At 44.8% G+C, this 18,220-nt stretch overlaps 1 protein-coding gene across 9 annotated transcripts in view; it reads right to left on the reverse strand.

Moving 5' to 3' along the window:
• The window catches only part of LOC147901229 (uncharacterized), a 53,563-nt gene extending 40,001 nt beyond the window's left edge, over positions 1 to 13,562 (reverse strand). For all 9 annotated transcript variants that reach the window (XR_015541204.1, XR_015541202.1, XR_015541200.1 and 6 more), the window contains exon 1: positions 12,471 to 13,562. Coding sequence is in view for 4 of the 9 variants with exons in the window: in XM_087376214.1 (XP_087232340.1) it covers positions 12,471 to 12,785 (315 nt within the window). In the remaining 5 variants the exon portion in view is untranslated. The remainder of the gene's footprint in view (positions 1 to 12,470) is intronic.
• Positions 13,563 to 18,220: the final 4,658 nt, after the last annotated feature.

Consider the following 18,220-nt stretch of genomic DNA (forward strand, 5'->3'; position numbering starts at 1 on the left):
GAAGCTATTATTAATGTGAAACAGTGTACTATGAGTTAAAATTATGCAAGAACGCAAGTCTTGAAAGATCAAGAGTGATAAGCTCCAAAGATGTAAAATACCTTAGAGAGAGATTCTAATGACTGCAACTAAAAAAATGAAATTAAGTATTCCCTTTTTTTTTAAAACTAATCCTGAAGGAAAACAAATAGTACTTTGAACGTCACAGTAGATGGGGTTAGGGAGGTGTGGTACCAGAGGTTATGCCTTATTGAACCTTGCTATCACATCACAAACAATTATCTCTGGGACTATAAGGCATGTATGCTACAAGTCTACAATTGAAAATGCGTGTATGCAACGGCAACCATATCTGTGGTCAATCAGCAAGCTGAGGATGATGGCCCAAAAAAAGACAGATTGACTTCAAGGAGTCGAAAGAAAGCATACATGCAAATTACTAAGATCTCAAGTTACATGACTGCCAAAATACCTCATTGCCAAACATAGTTGACATTCATATGTATTATGAGATATATGATGAAAATATATAGGAACCTTAAGTTACACGTCTACCTAGAGCTACTACACTATGGAACAGAGAGACCCAAGAGGATTGTAGTGTTGAATTGGAGTAGTGTCGAAGAGACAAACACACAAAGAGAAATCACTCTTTGGAAGATATGCTTAGAGCATGTGTGAGTAAAAGGGAAATCTTCAAATTAAGAATTTGCCTATAATAAAAGGTACAGGCTGAGAAATATACCTTTGTAAGACTAGAATAAGTTCAATCATACAAATTTAGATTTTTGTTGTTCTAAAGACCAAAAATCTACACAGAAAATAAAAGAGAAAATGAAAGAGAAGAAAAAAGAGGTAAACAAAAACTTTTATGAAAAACAAAAGGAAGACATACTTAGCAAGCAAAGCAACACTTATGTCGTCATCAATGCCCAAGCATAAGCAGCTATAGTGGGTTTCTAAAGACCCACGGAGTCTCTTGGGCAAACCCAGTGCTTACTAAAATACATCAAATAAACGAAAGGGAAAGAAAACAAGAAATAAAGAAGAAAGGAAGAAGGTGACTAAGCAAAAGTAAACAAGCAAGTCAAGAAACAAAATCTTCCAAAAAACAGGCTGAGAAAGTCTATTTAAAGGTACTTGAAACTACTCGTGAGTTATATTTTGTCTCCTTGCTATTGTTGACCATTCACAATTCTTGGTGAGCATGTTTTAAAAGTTAAGAGTTTATTTAAAGGGGACTCATGAGTGTTCCATATTGTCTCCTAGGTATTGTTGACCATTCACAATGCTTAAGAACGGTGAGCAAGCTTTACAAGCTAAGACTACTAAAGCATGTAGAGGACATCCATCTCGTAGGAAAAGAGATTCTTACTAAGTTGATTGAACCACCACAACATGAACAAGAAATAGCTTGCCATATAGTAATTTAAAAAGATTCGAACCCCAATGGCAGCTTCTGCTTGGTTACGAAAGAGTTCGTAAGCATAGCTTTGCTTACTAGGTTTTTTACTCTTCGTTTTCTTCTATGTCTCTTACAAAAACCTCTTCTCCCCTTGTCTCTCTTTATCTCTCCTCTGCTCTTTTTTTACCTCATAATTTTCTCTTATGTCTCTTACAAACCCTCCTTTTCCCTTGTGTAACCTGGTGCTAGAAAATCCGATACGTGCAGGAGCTATAGAAGTTGATTCGCCAATTAGATAGAGCGCTGGGAGAGAAGGGTAAGGAGCAAGACACAGCACTAGGGCCCAGAAATATAAGAGCTGAAACCCCCCGAAGGTCTTTATTGCAATAGAATAATCTTTGTACAACTGGCTCTTGAGAGAGCATAGAATGAGTACAATTCTGAATGAATCTGGAAGGCCTAGGGCCTTTCTTCTATAGACTTGGCCTAGCAAAAGGCTAGCACCTGCTTTCTAAAAGCTAATTTTACACAAAGCCAAGCTTTTAGTATTTTTCCTTCTAAATTTGGTGGTTTGGAGCTTTTAGGCGCCTTTTAATCTTGTGGGCCCTCCTTTTAATGAGGCGCCCCCTTGTCTTTACTTTTTGAGCCTTGTGGGACCTACTTTCTACACTTTTCTCCCCACTCTTGGGTCCTTTTTGCACTCTCTTAGGTCCTACACATGGCACAAACAAATTCCAACACTTTAACCCATTAGAAGTTAGCGAAATGCATGCGTTCCTAGTTCTTGAACTATTTCTAGTCCCTTGTGGGCGTTCCCACAGTTCTCTTTTTACCAATGCAAGGCAAAAGTAAAACAATAAAACTTATTCCTGGTTCACCAACTTTATCATTCTTTGACCGAAGTCAATTCTAATAAAGATTACTCTTTATTTTCTTAGGAGAAGTCCCAAATGGTGACATCCCCTCAGCTTCTAAATAGTTGTCCTCTACTGAAAAGCTTCTTGATACAACTATAAAACTTGAGGATACTCTAAGAAGAATTCCTCATCTACTCATTTGGCATCAAGTGCCGAATAATTCTTAAACTTGACAAGGTATCTACGGATAACCTTGCCTCGGGGTCCTTTCTTCTCTGTATGATATACAATTTGTTCTGGTTGGAGAATCTCTTCCATTTCTTCCACCTCAGGTGACTCTACTAGAACTGGTTCTGTGGGTTCTGGTCCTTGATACTTCTTTAGAAGACTCACATGAAAAGCATTGAGAATCTCCAAGTCTCAGGCAGCTCTAGTCGAAAAGCAACTTCATTTATGGCCTCACTAACTCTGAATGGTCCATAATACCTAGGAGACAACTTTGGGTATACTTTCTCTTTTCCTTTCATCTTTCTGAGACGTGCTTTATGTTAGAAATTACCCAACAGAGGGTACGCACAGCGGAAAACTTATAGTAATGCCTAGGAGCTCACACAGTGTGGTGTGGGGTGTGGAATCACAAACTTCTTTACTTAATGTGCGTCACATAGATGTGCAAACTCATCAATAGACAATGAACCAACCAGATATAGAAGACACCAAAACTCATATATTTCCGTCCAAAACTAATAACACAATACAAAAGAGATAGATCCAGAGTCCCACCAATGGTGTGGTCCTCTGAACTAACCACAAGGTCCTTCTCCTATCTGCCGGCTATCTCTAGACTCAAGCCCGCATGCTCCACCTCAAGCGTCTGTAGACTTTCCGTCCAGTGTGTTCTTCTCCCCCTTACTGCCTGTGAATCAGCCTAGGTGGGCAGCCCCTGCCAAGCTTTGTCTGCAGCACAAAGGTCCCTATTCCACTGCTCCAACCTGCTTGTGAACGGCTGCTCCAGAAGGTATGATGATCTCAGCACCTTGCTGCCCTAGAAGACAGCCTAGGCTCAGCCCCAAGTGAGCTCAGTCTGCAGCAACTCTGGCCCTGCTTTGCCTCCTGGATGTAGGCCCAAAGATCAGGCTTCTGCTGCTCCTGCTGCTCCTATGTTTGCTGACTTGCTGGATGATGAATGAGGCCAAGAGCCTCTCCTTATATAGGCCCTAAGGCCTGCTGAGAAACCCGACCAGTCTGTCCCAATCTGGGCCGACTGGACAGACCAGGTTGGCTGGCCCAACCGACCTGGTTGGCTCAGCCCAACCAGCCCCAATATGGCCCTTTACTGGCCCCACAAAATCGCCCTCCTGGGCTCTCTTTTCAGGGCTTGCTGGCCCACGATTCTATGCAGGGGCTGAGCCCTTGGCCAGCCCTAGATAGGGCCTGGTTGGCTGGCTTTGCCCAGCCCAACCAGCCCTCCATATGGGCTGCCATGTGCTGCCCCATCCCCTGCCATGTCAGCGCCTGTTCTCCCTGCTGGTTCTGCCCTCTGCCAGGCTCTCTCCAGCCACGTATGCAGCGCCGTACTGTTCCATACATTGCTGATGTCACCGCGCCTTTTACCTGGGACACCCCACCAACCATGAATGCACCAGATCTGTCCCAGATCCACACATCCAAGTAATCTCTCTTTGGGCACTCCTGTCCTAGGTCTCCCTCCCCCACGCTCTCCTCATTTGGGGGCTTACAGATGGGGAGGTGACCTTTCCAACACCCCCTCTCACCGACACATCTCGGACCAATGCCAACATGTCGATGAAGATGCTCCAGTAACTCCCTAGTCGTAGTCCTCTGGAACCTTTCGGTGTCGAAATCTTTTCCTGGCTTTTCATCCAGTGGCTCCTACTCCACCATGTCCGGTTCCGCTTCCGCACACCATCCTAGTACACAGGTCCATCTCTAGTGGCACCTCCTGACACCACCATCTTGCGTCACATTCCTCCCTTCGAACTCGAGCAATCCAGCCGTCCATTCTTCCAGTTTTCCCCCTCATAATGAGTGAACAACCTAGAGTCTTCCAGGCACCATGCTCTGAGGGTCTGTTTCAACCCGTCCTTCCTTTGGCAAGGTCTGCAACAAAAGTACATCTCCAAATAACTTGGACCGCGAACTTTAAACGCACCTGACTGAACCTGAGTCACCCTCCTTCTCGCAAGGGCACAATCCTCCAGTCATGGAAGTCGATTCCCAAGAGCTTCTGAATCAAGGTCGTCCTTCAGCAAGGTCCCTACCTTCAGGCTCCCACACCTGTGAGCCTCCTACTTGGGCTCTGATACCATGTTAGAAATTACCCAACAAAGGGTACGCACAGCGGAAGACTTATAGTAATGCCTAGGAGCTCACACAGTGTGGTGTGGGGTGTGGAATCACAAACTTCTTTACTTAATGTGCGTCACATAGATGTGCAGACTCATCAATAGACAATGAACCAGCCAGATATAGAAGACACCAAAACTCATATATTTCCATCCAAAACTATGGACACAATACAAAAGAGAGAGATCCAGAGTCCCACCATTGGTGTGTTCCTCTGATCTAACCACAAGGTCCTTCTCCTATCTGCCGGCTATCTCTAGACTCGAGCCCGCGTGCTCCACCTCGAGCGTCTGTAGACTTTCCGTCCAGTGTGTTCTTCTCCCCCTTACTGCCTGTGAATCAGCCTAGGTGGGCAGCCCCTGCCAAGCTTTGTCTGCAGCACACAGGTCCCTGTTCCACTGCTCCAACCTGCTTGTGAATGGCTGCTCCAAAAGGTATGATGATCTCAGCACCTTGCTACCCTAGAAGACAGCCTAGGCTCAGCCCCAAGTGAGCTCAGTCTGCAGCAACTCTGGCCCTGCTTTGCCTCCTGGATGTAGGCCCAAAGATCAGGCTTCTGCTGCTCCTGCTGCTCCTATGTTTGCTGACTTGCTGGATGATGAATGAGGCCAAGAGCCTCTCCTTATATAGGCCCTAAGGCCTGCTGAGAAACCCGACCAGTCTGTCCCAATCTGGGCCGACTGGACAGACCAGGTTGGCTGGCCCAACCGACCTGGTTGGCTCAGCCCAACCAGCCCCAATAGGGCCCTTTACTGGCCCCACAAAATCGCCCTCCTGGGCTCTCTTTTCAGGGCTTGCTGGCCCACGATTCTATGCAGGGGCTGAGCCCTTGGCCAGCCCTAGATAGGGCCTGGTTGGCTGGCTTTGCCCAGCCCAACCAGCCCTCCATATGGGCTGCCATGTGCTGCCCCATCCCCTGCCATGTCAGCGCCTGTTCTCCCTGCTGGTTCTGCCCTCTGCCAGGCTCTCTCCAGCCACGTATGCAGCGCCGTACTGTTCCTTACATTGCTGATGTCATCGCGCCTTTTACCTGGGACACCCCGCCAACCATGAATGCTCCAGATCTGTCCCAGATCCACACATCCAAGTAATCTCTCTTTGGGCACATCCTGCCCTAGGTCTCCCTCCCCCACGCTCTCCTCATTTGGGGACTTACAGATGGGGAGGTGACCTTTCCAACACCCCCTCTCACCGACGCATCTCGGCTCGGTGTCGAAATCTTTTCCTGTCTTTTCATCCAGTGGCTCCTGCTCCACCAGGTCCGGTTCCGCTTCCGCACACCATCCTGGTACACAGGTCCATCTCTGGTAGCACCACCATCTTGCGTCACATTCCTGCCTTCGAACTCGAGCAATCCAGCCGCCACGATCTTCCAGTTGTCCCCCTCATAATGAGTGAACAACCTAGAGTCTTCCAAGCACCATGCTCTGAGGGTATGTTTCAACGCGTCCTTCCTTTGGCAAGGTTTGCAACAAAAGTACATCTCCAGATAACTTGGACCGTGAACTTTAAACGCACCTAACTGAACGTGAGTCACCCTCCTTCTCGCAAGGGCACAATCCTCCAGTCGTGGAAGTCGATTCCCAAGAGCTTCTGAATCAGGGTCGTCCTTCAGCAAGGTCCCTGCCTTCAGGCTCCCACACCTGTGAGCCTCCTACTTGGGCTCTGATACCATGTTGGAAATTACCCAACAAAGGGTACGCACAGCAGAACACTTGTAGTAATGCCAAGGAGCTCAGACAATGTGGTGTGGGGTGTGGAATCACAAACTTCTTTACTTAATGTCCGTCACATAGATGTGCAGACTCATCAATAGACAATGAACCAGCCAGATATAGAAGACACCAAAACTCATATATTTCTGTCCAAAACTATGGACACAATACAAAAGAGATAGATCCAGAGTCCCACCATTGGTGTGGTCCTCTGATCTAACCACAAGGTCCTTCTCCTATCTGCCGGCTATCTCTAGACTCGAGCCCGCGTGCTCCACCTCGAGCGTCTGTAGACTTTCCGTCCAGTGTGTTCTTCTCCACCTAATCAGCCTAGGTGGGCAGCCCCTGCCAAGCTTTGTCTGCAGCACACAGGTCCCTGTTCCACTGCTCCAACCTGCTTGTGAATGGCTGCTCCAGAAGGTATGATGATCTCAGCACCTTGCTGCCCTAGAAGACAGCCTAGGCTCAGCCCCAAGTGAGCTCAGTCTGCAGCAACTCTGGCCCTGCTTTGCCTCCTGGATGTAGGCCCAAAGATCAGGCTTCTGCTGCTCCTTCTGCTCCTATGTTTGCTGACTTGCTGGATGATGAATGAGGCCAAGCGCCTCTCCTTATATAGGCCCTAAGGCCTGCTGAGAAACCCGACCAGTCTGTCCCAATCTGGGCCGACTGGACAGACCAGGTTGGCTGGCCCAACCGACCTGGTTGGCTCAGCCCAGCCAGCCCCAATAGGGCCCTTTACTGGCCCCACAAAATCGCCCTCCTGGGCTCTCTTTTCAGGGCTTGCTGGCCCACGATTCTATGCAGGGGCTGAGCCCTTGGCCAGCCCTAGATAGGGCCTGGTTGGCTGGCTTTGCCCAGCCCAACCAGCCCTCCATATGGGCTGCCATGTGCTGCCCCATCCCCTGCCATGTCAGCGCCTGTTCTCCATGCCAGGCTCTCTCCAGCCACGTATGTAGTGCCGTACTGTTCCGTACATTGCTGATGTCATCACGCCTTTTACCTGGGACACCCCGCCAACCATGAATGCTCCAGATCTATCCCAGATCCACACATCCAGGTAATCTCTCTTTGGGCACATCCTGCCCTAGGTCTCCCTCCCCCACGCTCTCCTCATTTGGGGGCTTACAGATGGGGAGGTGACCTTTCCAACACTTTTTCAAACGTTAGTGAGACCCAGTCTGCTTCTTGGAGATTTATCTCCCTCCGGTGCTTGTCTGCTGCCTTCTTTTGCTTTTGTTGACATCTTTCAATTGATGTCCGTACTTTAAAGAAAATTGTATCTAAGTCTCGAGCATATTGGTCGGCTGCAAATATCTCGTCCTTTGTTCTGACGATGGGTGATAGAATCACCTTTCCATAAATAAGGTCGAATGGGGCTTTTCCTGTGGAGCTATGAACATTGTTATTATATGCAAATTCCACAAGAGGAAGATACTTTTCGCATTCGACCTTCTGCTCAAATGCATAACACTTGAGAAGATCCAATACCGTGGAATTGGTATTCTCACCTTGTCCGTCTAACTGAGGATGAAAAGAAGATGAAACCTCGAGCTTCGTCCCCATATTATCAAATAATGCTCTCCAGAATAAACTAGTCATCTTGGGATCTCGATCACTAACAATCGACTTAGGCATCCCATGGTGCTTGAAGATCTATGACAAAAACAATCGAGCCATGGGATCTGCCTTAATAAGGTGGTCGATTCGGGGGCTCACTTCTTGGAAGGAGCTCTATAACATGATCTTCAGATCGAGCTCTCTTGGTAGAGAATCGGAAATACAATCTTTGAAAGATTCTAGAAACAGAAATTTTTCTTTTTCTAAAGGACTTATTCCCACTTGAGGTTCACCCTCTTTCTCTTTAACAAAGGCCACATGCAAAAATTCATAGTTGCCAACCAAAACGGAAATGGAATAAACGAAAACGGGAAAAACTGGTTCACCCTCTTGAAAGATTCTAGAAACAGAAATTTTTCTTTTTCTAAAGGACTTATTCCCACTTCAGGTTCACCCTCTTTCTCTTTAACAAAGACCCCCATCGAACAGTACTGAGGTCTATGGACCGTTGCTACCAAGGAAAGTAGCAAAACCACGCTCTGATACCACTGTAACCTGGCGCTGGAGAATTCGTACACATTTTTCGAGATACATGCAGGAGCTGTGGAAGTTGATTCGCCAATTGTGTTGGGAGAGAAGGGTAAGAAGCAAAACACAGCACTAGGGCCTAGAAATAAGGGCTGGATTCCCCCGCAGGTCTTTATTGCAATAGAATAATCTTGTACAACTGGCTCTTGAAAGAGCATAGACTTGAGAGCAATTCTGAATGACTCTAGGAGGCCTAGGGCCTTTCTTTTATAGACTTGGCCTAGCAAAAGGCTAGGGCCTGCCCCAACACCAAAGATTCCCTAGGCAATGAGCTGGGTTCCTCTGGAAAAAGCCGGTTTTTCTTTCAGCCTTTTCTTGGGTTTGTTTTTCCATACTTAGCACCTTCGGGGCTGCTGTTTTGTATGAAGTCTTTCAAGCATTAATAGAAGGTTCCTTTCTTGGGGGGGGGGGGGGGGGGGGGGGGGGAGGGGAGGCTGGGGCCTGCTATCTAAAAGCTAATTTTACACAAAGCTAAGCTTTTAGTCTTTTTCCTTCTAAATCTGGTGCTTTGGAGCTTTTAGGCGCCTTTTAATCTCGCTGGCCCTCCTTTTAATGAGGCGCCCCCTTGTCTTTACTTTTTGAGCCTTGTGGGACCTGCTTTCCACACTTTTCTCCCCACTCTTGGGTCCTTTTTGCACTCTCTTAGGTCCTACGCATGGCACAAACAAATTCCAACACTTTAATCCATTAGAGGTTAGCGAAATGCATGCATTCCTAGTTCTTGGACTATTTCTAGTCCCTTGTCCCACAGTTCTCTTTTTACCAATGCACAATAAAAGTAAAACAATTAAACTTATTCCTGGTTAACCAAACTTTACCACTCTTTGACCGAAGTCAATTCTAATAAAGATTACTCTTTATTTTCTTGTGAGAAGTCCCAAATGGTGGCACCTTGTCTCTTTTTCTCTCTTCTCTGTTCTTTCAATTATTTTACCCCCAAAAAAACTAATTTGTGAAATTGATATATTCTTGTCATAAATAAATGGAAAGATAGGTAGGAGGAAATTGCAACATGGAAAAGCTTAAGCATTCTCTAGAAAAGGCTTCCAAACATAGCCTTGGAGGATGTAAACAAAATTCCAAGTGAAGGTCACCTCTCACAACGGTATCCCCTTAGTAGGGGATCCTTGGTATGATCCTTAAATGGACCTAGCAAAAATACTAAGGAAGGGCAAACACCCTTAGAAGGAATATAAAGTATAACAACACTATCCCCTTGGTGAACGATCCTTGGGGTGATCCATGAATCTAGGAAAATACTTTCGAATGAGGAACCCTAAGATCAAATACCCTTGCATGAGGGCATGCACACACCTAAAGTTGATATGAAAGGGCCATTGGGAACAAAGGTCTGAGATTGAAGGTGAATGTAGGCAAATGCTCACTGCGTCTAGCTGAGATAAAATTACCAGTTTAAAAATCTGCCTCCACTAAAAGCACCTGTGCAATCATGACACTGCTACAAGAGGCGCTACAAGGATTTTCAAACGATCGACGATGGCATGTGCTCCAATTGACGCCATGTAGACATTTTCTTCAAGAATCAAGAGGGCCAAGAGAGATGCAGCTGGGCGGACAAAAAGCATGATAAACTTCTTGTAAACAAAAGCAAGGCCCAAGAAGCTTCTCAACAAGCGTGGTATCTTCATAGTCACAATGAAACACATTATAAACTTCCTATAAACAAAAGCAAGGCCCAAGAAGCCTCTCAACAAGCACAGTATCTTCATAGTCACAATGAAACGTGAAATACCTTTACCTACACTTACCTAAATCGAAGATACTAATATTCAGTAAACTTTAGTTGAAAAAGTTTGAAATTTGAACTTTGCAATCTAGATTCTAGTCTCTATATTTTTAAAGTTCAAAGATCACACTCTAATTTAAACTGTCTCCTTAGATTTCTTTAACTACTAACTAGTAACACCTTGAGTCTAGAGTACTTCCAAAATCATTGGGCATTATAGGCATTGTATGAAGGTGTTCTGTGATTTTTAAGCTTATTTTGCATGGTTTCAGCATAGTATATGTCTGCAAGGCTTAAAATTTGCATTTTTGAGACAAAAAATACAAGCCAAATTTTTTAAACGCTCCTTGTTTTTTTGAAACATTTCACATTTCTAAGTATTGGGTATCCCGCAGGCAACAATCTCTAGGATCCTTATGCACATACTATACTGTCTGCTGCCATAAAAGTGCACTCCCTATCTTTCCCACACTGTTAATGCAAACAAATCTCAGGCAATTTCCTTGCCATGCATGGCATGCTCCTCTGCTGAAACTGTATATGAAGAAACTTGAAATAAGGTGTGTTGTGGATCAATACACCTTTGTAAGACTAGAATATATCCAATCATACAAATTCAGATTTTTTTAATTCTAAAGTCCAAAATTCTATGAAGAAAATAAAAGAGAAAATGAAAGAGAAGAAACATGAGGTAACAAAAATTTTTGAAAAACAAAAGATAGACATACTTAGCAAGCAAGGCAACGCTTATGTCGTCATCGGTGCCCAAGCATAAGCAGCTATACTATGTAATGTCCATCATACCTACGAAGCAGGCATTGCATGGGACAATCCAAAGGACATCAATTTACCCACGTCCTTTGCTCATCACCTCCTTAAATTATCATTATGATGGTAGCCTACTTTACACGAACTATTTAAACCCTAACCCCATGTTTTGAATGCAGACAGGAGCATGAAGCATAACCCATTTTTTTAAAATCAAAATCAGCACTAGCAACCAACTGAGCAAGCTTAACCATGATGACACTCACCTAGCTTCCTATTGTGCCTCTGAATAAGCGCTCACAACATGGTTCACGGATTCCTTTATCCAAATGTCAAATAATCTACAAGCAAAATGGAAGCATGTACACTGCATTTACGAAGCAAAGCAATCCCATTGGAGGACATGATATGCCACATATGCAACCATCAAACCATGGAAATAGAGCAGCATGCATGTCCTCCCTACTTCCATGTCAGGTAGAGTTTTAAGGAAGTCATGCATAATACCTGAAAATAATTAGCTCAAGCCTTTACTACATAGAGACATTGAAGATGAAATGCCATCATTTTCTCCTCCTTGGAGACCCACAAATGGACAGACCAATTTGGTTAACGATAAAATTGGCGACAGGATACAATCTTTCTCCTGGCTTCCACAGCATATCTACAAGAAAAGGCCATGTGAAGAAAGCCCCCACCTTGGTTTTGTTTAGTTCTTTAGCGGCTTTTAGCTCACTCAACTCACTCGACACACGTACTCAACTCACTCGACACACGTACATGCATTTGCGGGCATGCCACACCCCCACCCCCCTCACACACCTTATTTAGATCGAATTTTCCACTGCCAAGAATTTTCAGTAGTTGTTCACCAACCACGTGCACCTATTTGATGGACCTACCTAGCCTGTTCGTTTTATGTCGTTTTGGGTCCCATACAGCACAATTGAAATTCCAATGGCGCTTACGTTGCCAAGAAAGAGTGCTTAGCTTCCCTACTCTCTTGACTATCCCGTTACTATGCCACAAAACCTTCAGCCCTGTTTTCCTATGTGAGGAAAGAATCGGCCAGCCCACATTCCCAAAAATCGACCATTTTGAAACCTTGCCTGCCCCTCACATGGTGCCGTGATGCATTGCGTAGTTTCAAGACTACTTGTATCAACATTAGGTCAAAAAAGGGTGGTTGATATTACCACAACTTGGATCAAGCCTTCCACCTGCACCCAGGACTAAAACTATACGACAATACGTAGGGACTTCAATCCCAAGAGGAGTACAGGTGCAGTCTTTATTCAAAGAAACAGAAAATAGTATCGACCATGACATTGTGTAAGCTTCTCTGTTACAGGATTGCAAAACAAACTTTGGCTTCAAATCTCAGAGACCATCGCAAATGGCGCTAAATTCGCCCCGTAGATTTCAAGCAGAAAACCCTCAATGAAAAGGAAAACCAAGAAACGAACCTCCGCTTCTAAGCTCGATACGTGGACCATTAAGGCAGCACGGTCTTTCTTTTCGATCGAACCCTCGTCCAACGCTCCCGCCTCCTTGAAACGCCTCCAAATTTCCGGTTCGGACCGGCTTACAAATCCCCCATTGTCATCCAAAGGTGAAAACAAAGGGTGTTCGATTAGGCCGCGTTCAATCAGGCCTTTCACCGGGCTGACCTCATTAGCTCCTGTCGTTCGGGTTTCCGGCGAAAGAATTTTCCCCTTGTCTCTTTTTTCCGCGGAAATCGGGGACCAGCCGGGCCAGCCCCTTCTTTGTGGGGTGAACATGAGTTACAAATGCTCGCAATTCGCTTGAAATCAAAGAAATTAAAAATGGCGAGTCGAGCAGTACAGTTAGGGAACCGATCGATGTCCAGACAACCTGCGCAATTCCTCCGCGTTCACCAAAAATGATGCAAAGCGCCCTAGGGTTCCCAAGATTCACGAACTCCAGGCAGTCCGAACAGCTGAAACCCAGCTGACCCCGAAAACCAAACGGCCGGGAGCTACTACTGTTCGCAGACGGGGATCGCGCCTAGAGAAGAGGACCCAGATGCGAATTCAGGTCGTTCCCACGCAGAGCAAGCGAAGGGCGCAGGACACATCCGAGCAAGCCACAGAGCCTGAGGCAGAGGAGGGGGAGAAGCGTGAGAGGGGAGGGGAATTGATAGAGGGGGGAAAGGCGGAGGGATGTGGCGAGCGCGGCAAGTAAACAAGGAGGAGGGGGAGGGAAAAAAAAAGAATGAGGCGCTTCGATGTGCGTGAAAGGCAAAAGGCAAAAGGCAGGGGCTCTTTATCGCTGGCAAGGAGCAGAGATAGGGTGCATGCGGGGAGGAGAGGCAGAGTCCGCCATAGCCAGAGCTTGCGAAGAAGAGATCCAAAAAGGAGGGAGGGAGGGAGGGAGGGGAAAACCTATGAGGATGTAAAGATGTGAAGGGGGGGGTTAGATGGAGAGCGCCATAGCCAAAGCCAGAGAGTTTCGGTGCGCCATAGCCAGCGAGCTTTGGTCCGCCATAGCCAGCGAGCTCCAATCCGCCATAGCCACAAAGCTCGAAGCTTAAAAGCTCAGAGAGATGAAGCAAAAAGAAAATGGCAAAAGCAACCCGTAACTCCATTTCTTCATCACCCGCCCTCGTGGCGCCCCCGTGGCATCCCCCCATTCGCCCCTCCCTTCCCCTCCCTCCCCTCCCACTACTCACCCCTCCACGTGTCCCCCCTTGCCACTTCCCTTCCACCCTGGCAAATTAAAGTCAAAACCAACTTCTCGTCTACAACGGTCCTTGCTTGCGGCCTCGTGTAAACGTACCCCCCACCGAAGGACCCTCTCCCTGTTTAGTCGACGTGAGCACCTCTCTACCGCTTTAACTTCCTTTGCTCTCCTTGCACCCCTTCCCTTAGGATGTTATCTTAGAGAGGAGGAATCACCCCATCTCAGAGAATCGGTTCGTTTTAGTAGGTAGCGTCAGCACGCCCACGCCTCCAACATGAAGCAATCCAACTTGGTAATGACCAATTCATGCGGGCGCCGCTCCTCGAAAGGACGAGCGAGGTTCAAAGAAGTAGTTCTCTGACTGATCTCTTAAACACTAGTCACATTAAAACATCTCACTTGGTAATGACCAATTCGGGCGCCACTCCTCCAAAGGACGAGCGAGGTTCAAAGAAGTAGTTCTCTGACTGATCTCTTAAACACCACTCACATTAAAACATCTCACTTGGTAATGACCAATTCATGCGGGCGCCGCTCCTCCAAAGGACGAGCGAGGTTCAAAGAAGTAGTTCTCTGACTGATCTCTTAAACACCAGTCACATTAAAACATCTCACTTGGTAATGACCAATTCATGTGGGCGCCGCTCCTCCAAAGGACGAGCGAGGTTCAAAGAAGCTAGTTCTCTGACTGATCTCTTAAACACCAGTCACATTAAAACATCTCATCCAAGAATTGTGTCCATGGCACTCTCTCTCTCTCTCTCTCTCTCTCTCTTTCTCTCTCTCTCTCTCTCATTCATGTTTTTCACTCTTTTCCACATCACTTAATATCAATATCCTCCCACACAAAAGACCCCCATTGCACACACTTCTAAGCATGCCAACACTTTCCTTTTTACTACACTTCACCCCCTACCATATGGGCCCACCTCCACTTGCACAATCACCTTTTTTCTTCAAAAGTCATCCCGATCCCTTAGAATTTGTCCATCCACATGATGTGCAGTACAATCCACAACATAGTCTGCTCTTGTGCCTTCCACAAGAGTTACAAGCAACCAATCAATATTTGACATCCAACTACCTTCTAAATAGTCCCATCATATGTGGTATGTGTGCCCCTATTGGCTTATCATAAATGGAATTTGTGCTTTCCACTAGTAGGTCAACTTTTTTAAAAAAACATCAAACCATTATTTATTCAAGGATTGAAAGCATGGCATAAGAAAAGGCTAGGATGACTTATTATACTCTCTATGTGATGCCTTCTTTCAATGAAAGTTTAGAAGAAAGCACTTAAAGATTCTCTGTGTGTGTGTGTGTATGTGATGCCTTCTTTCAATGAAAGTTTAGAAGAAAGCTCTTAAAGATTCTCTATGTGTGTGTGTGTATGTGATGCCTTCTTTCAATGAAAGTTTAGAAGAAAGTTCTTAAAGATTCTCTCTCTCTCTCTCTCTCTCTCTCTCTCTCTCTCTCTGTGTGTGTGTATGTGATGCCTTCTTTCAATGAAAGTTTAGAAGAAAGTTCTTAAAGATTCTCTCTCTCTCTCTCTCTCTCTCTCTCTCTCTCTCTCTCTCTCTCTCTCTAAGTTTTTTTCTTTATCTTAATACAAGCCGGCAATTTTACCCCTTCCCCCCATAAAAAGAGGCAACAATTCTGCCTAGCCCATGGACAAGAGGTTTACTTGATTGGATCTACGTAAAGAGCCTACTGAGAGGGAAGAGAAGACATCATTTTGTAGTGGAAAACACTACAATAGGAATGGCAATGAAGTGTTATAAGACAATGAGTGTTGTGGAGTGGGAGAAGCACACCTGAGGTGAGAGCTAGCATAAGTGTAATCCTTCATGGGCATTGGCCTTATTTCCATTTAAGTCTTATCTACTATTTTGTATAGAGATTTTATTACAACAAATTGTGGTTTATTGTGGTTTACTTCCATTTGGCTTCAAGTAGGTTTTGTTATTATCTTTGTTATCCAAGATACAATTGTGGTTTCTAGACACCCTTCTGCACAGATCACCTCTCCAACATATGAGGTGAACATTGCGGCTAAGACCGAGCAACATGACTTACGACGGCACTAAGGCAAAGGTCTAGCTAGAAGTGGTAAAGCACAAAGATTAAAGTAATTGAGCATTGAGTACAGAACCTTGGCACAAAAACCAAGGTGTGAACACAAGCCTCATTGATGCTCAAATAGAAAGTATCTAAGGTAGCTAAGCAACTAGCCCTATAGTCGAGGTAGAGTTGATGAGCCCTTGATGAGCCTAGCAGTAAAAGTGGGCCCTCTAAGAAGAGGAGCTTAGATGGTGTCTAAAGTCAAAACAAAAAAATGTCATGTTGAATTGGCTTGAATCAAAGAGGAATCTTGAGAGTTTAAGGAACCTCTTGAGGCATTCTAAAAGAAAGGAATTGAGCCTAAGATTGCTAAGACACAACAAGGAAAGATAGCATATCAATTGGTTAAAACAAGGAAAATAACCACCCCCGTCGGTTCAAAAATACACCAACTGCAAGATGTGGGGAAGCTTACCATAACCCTTTTCCAAACTAAGTGTGAACTAAGAGTGAGCCTAATGAAGGTCAGTATTGATGCTGAAGAATGGACCAAACGACCAAGTCAAAGGAGCAAATGATCAAATGGAAGGACCAAATGATTGAATGGAAGGACCAAATGATCGAATGGAACAATAGACCAAATGGAATGATAGACTAATAGGTGCCCTATGAGATGAAAAATGGGAAAGTCCTATTAATTAGTTGTGGAGAAAGGAAGAGGGGAAGGCCATGATTAAATTAAGGTATAAATAGGGAGGGCATTAAAGGAGGAGGGAAGTGAGATTGGGGAGGGGGGAGGGACCACTCATTAAAGAGGAAAAAGGGGAAGGGGGATGAGGGAGCGTTTATAATACTATTATAAGAGAATGGGGATATGATATTCCTTTATAGCTTAGTGGTAGTTCTCACCCATGGGAAAAAGAAGGTTTTGGTTTTGAATCTTTTCTTGAATGTTTTGAGAAGCCCCCCTTGGACATAGTCTATGCATAAAATAAATTAAGCGATAGATAAAAATATCCTAATTAAGCCTCCATGCACCAAAACTAATTAATTTATGGGTTGGAATATGAGAAAGTGAATAGGAGAGTTAGAGTGACTGAATGGAAAACCAAATGCCAGAATTGAAGGATAAATTTGAAAGGCCAAAAATACATAGAAGGTGTTACGCAAATTGTATTTCTGATATTTCTTACTATGGGTATTATTCTATTTTAGGTAAGTGTGACTAGGGCAAAGTATTCCATGGGAGCGCATCGGACGCGGTGCGGTCCTAGTGGATGCTTTGTGGTTTAGTTGTGGATGCCTAACTAACTTATGATTTGCCATGCTAGATGGTCAGTATTGTGGCTGATTCCATGCTCATTCCATGTTAATACTGAGTCGCTAGTGTTATTGGCATTATGTTTGATTATTGTACAGTTGATTCGGTGATTCGTTCAATTGATTGTTTATGACTAATGTAATTGGTGGCTTGAGTACTGGTGATGGAACTAATGGCAAGGATTGGAGTAGATGCGAGAGTACCAATCGACGTGTCGCACAGTGCATGCTAAGACGGCCATGTGCTAATTTTGTATTTAATTGACATTGTGAACCTTAAGCCACATATATTTCTTGCTATGGGTATTATTTTATTTTAGTCATCAAGTGTGACTAGGGCAAAGTATTCCATAGGAGCGCAACGGACGTGGCAGGGGTCCTACTGGATGCTTTGTGTGGTTTAGTTGTGGATGCCTAATTAACCTGTGATTTGCCATGCTAGATGGTTGGTATTGTGGGTGATTCCATGTTAATGCTAATGTCGTTAGTGTTATCGGTGTTATGTTTGATTATTGTACTTTGAGCGCAATTATATTGGGATCAGTTGATTTGGTGATTCGTTCAATTGATTGTTAATAAATAATGTAATTGGCGGCTTGAGTACTGGTGATGGAACTAATGGCAAGGATTGGAGTTGGTGCAAGGGTAATGATCGAGGTGTCGCATGGTGCATGCTAGATGGCCATGTGACAATTTCATACTTAATTGACATTGTGAACCTTGAGCAATATCTTTGATTTAATACACGACTTGTGGACAATGCCCATTGTGAACCTTGGGCATTATACGCAAGTTGTGATTCTAGCACCCAAGGCAACATGCCTATACTATCAAGTAAGCAATATCATAAGTGCCAAAAACTTCGCTTTTTCTCACACACTTTTCAAATACTCACGTGTGCCATATTCAACAAAACATAAAACACCAACAACCACAAGCCCTTGAAGATCCACTTGCATATCTTGCTATGAATCACATGAACAGTCATAAAAGATAGTCAAGCTAGCATCTCATTACAAGTCATATGGGTTGCTAATGCGCGTAAGAGCATACTCATACCCCTCATGCCCCTCCTCATCTAAAGCATCCACTTGATCTCCCTTTGCAGCAACACTTTGCACAAGAGGCTCCA

This window comes from Dipteris shenzhenensis, chromosome 6 (genome assembly GCF_047967505.1).
Source record: "Dipteris shenzhenensis isolate YYH24624 ecotype China chromosome 6, Dip_SZ_1.0, whole genome shotgun sequence".
Taxonomy (NCBI): Eukaryota; Viridiplantae; Streptophyta; class Polypodiopsida; order Gleicheniales; family Dipteridaceae; genus Dipteris; species Dipteris shenzhenensis.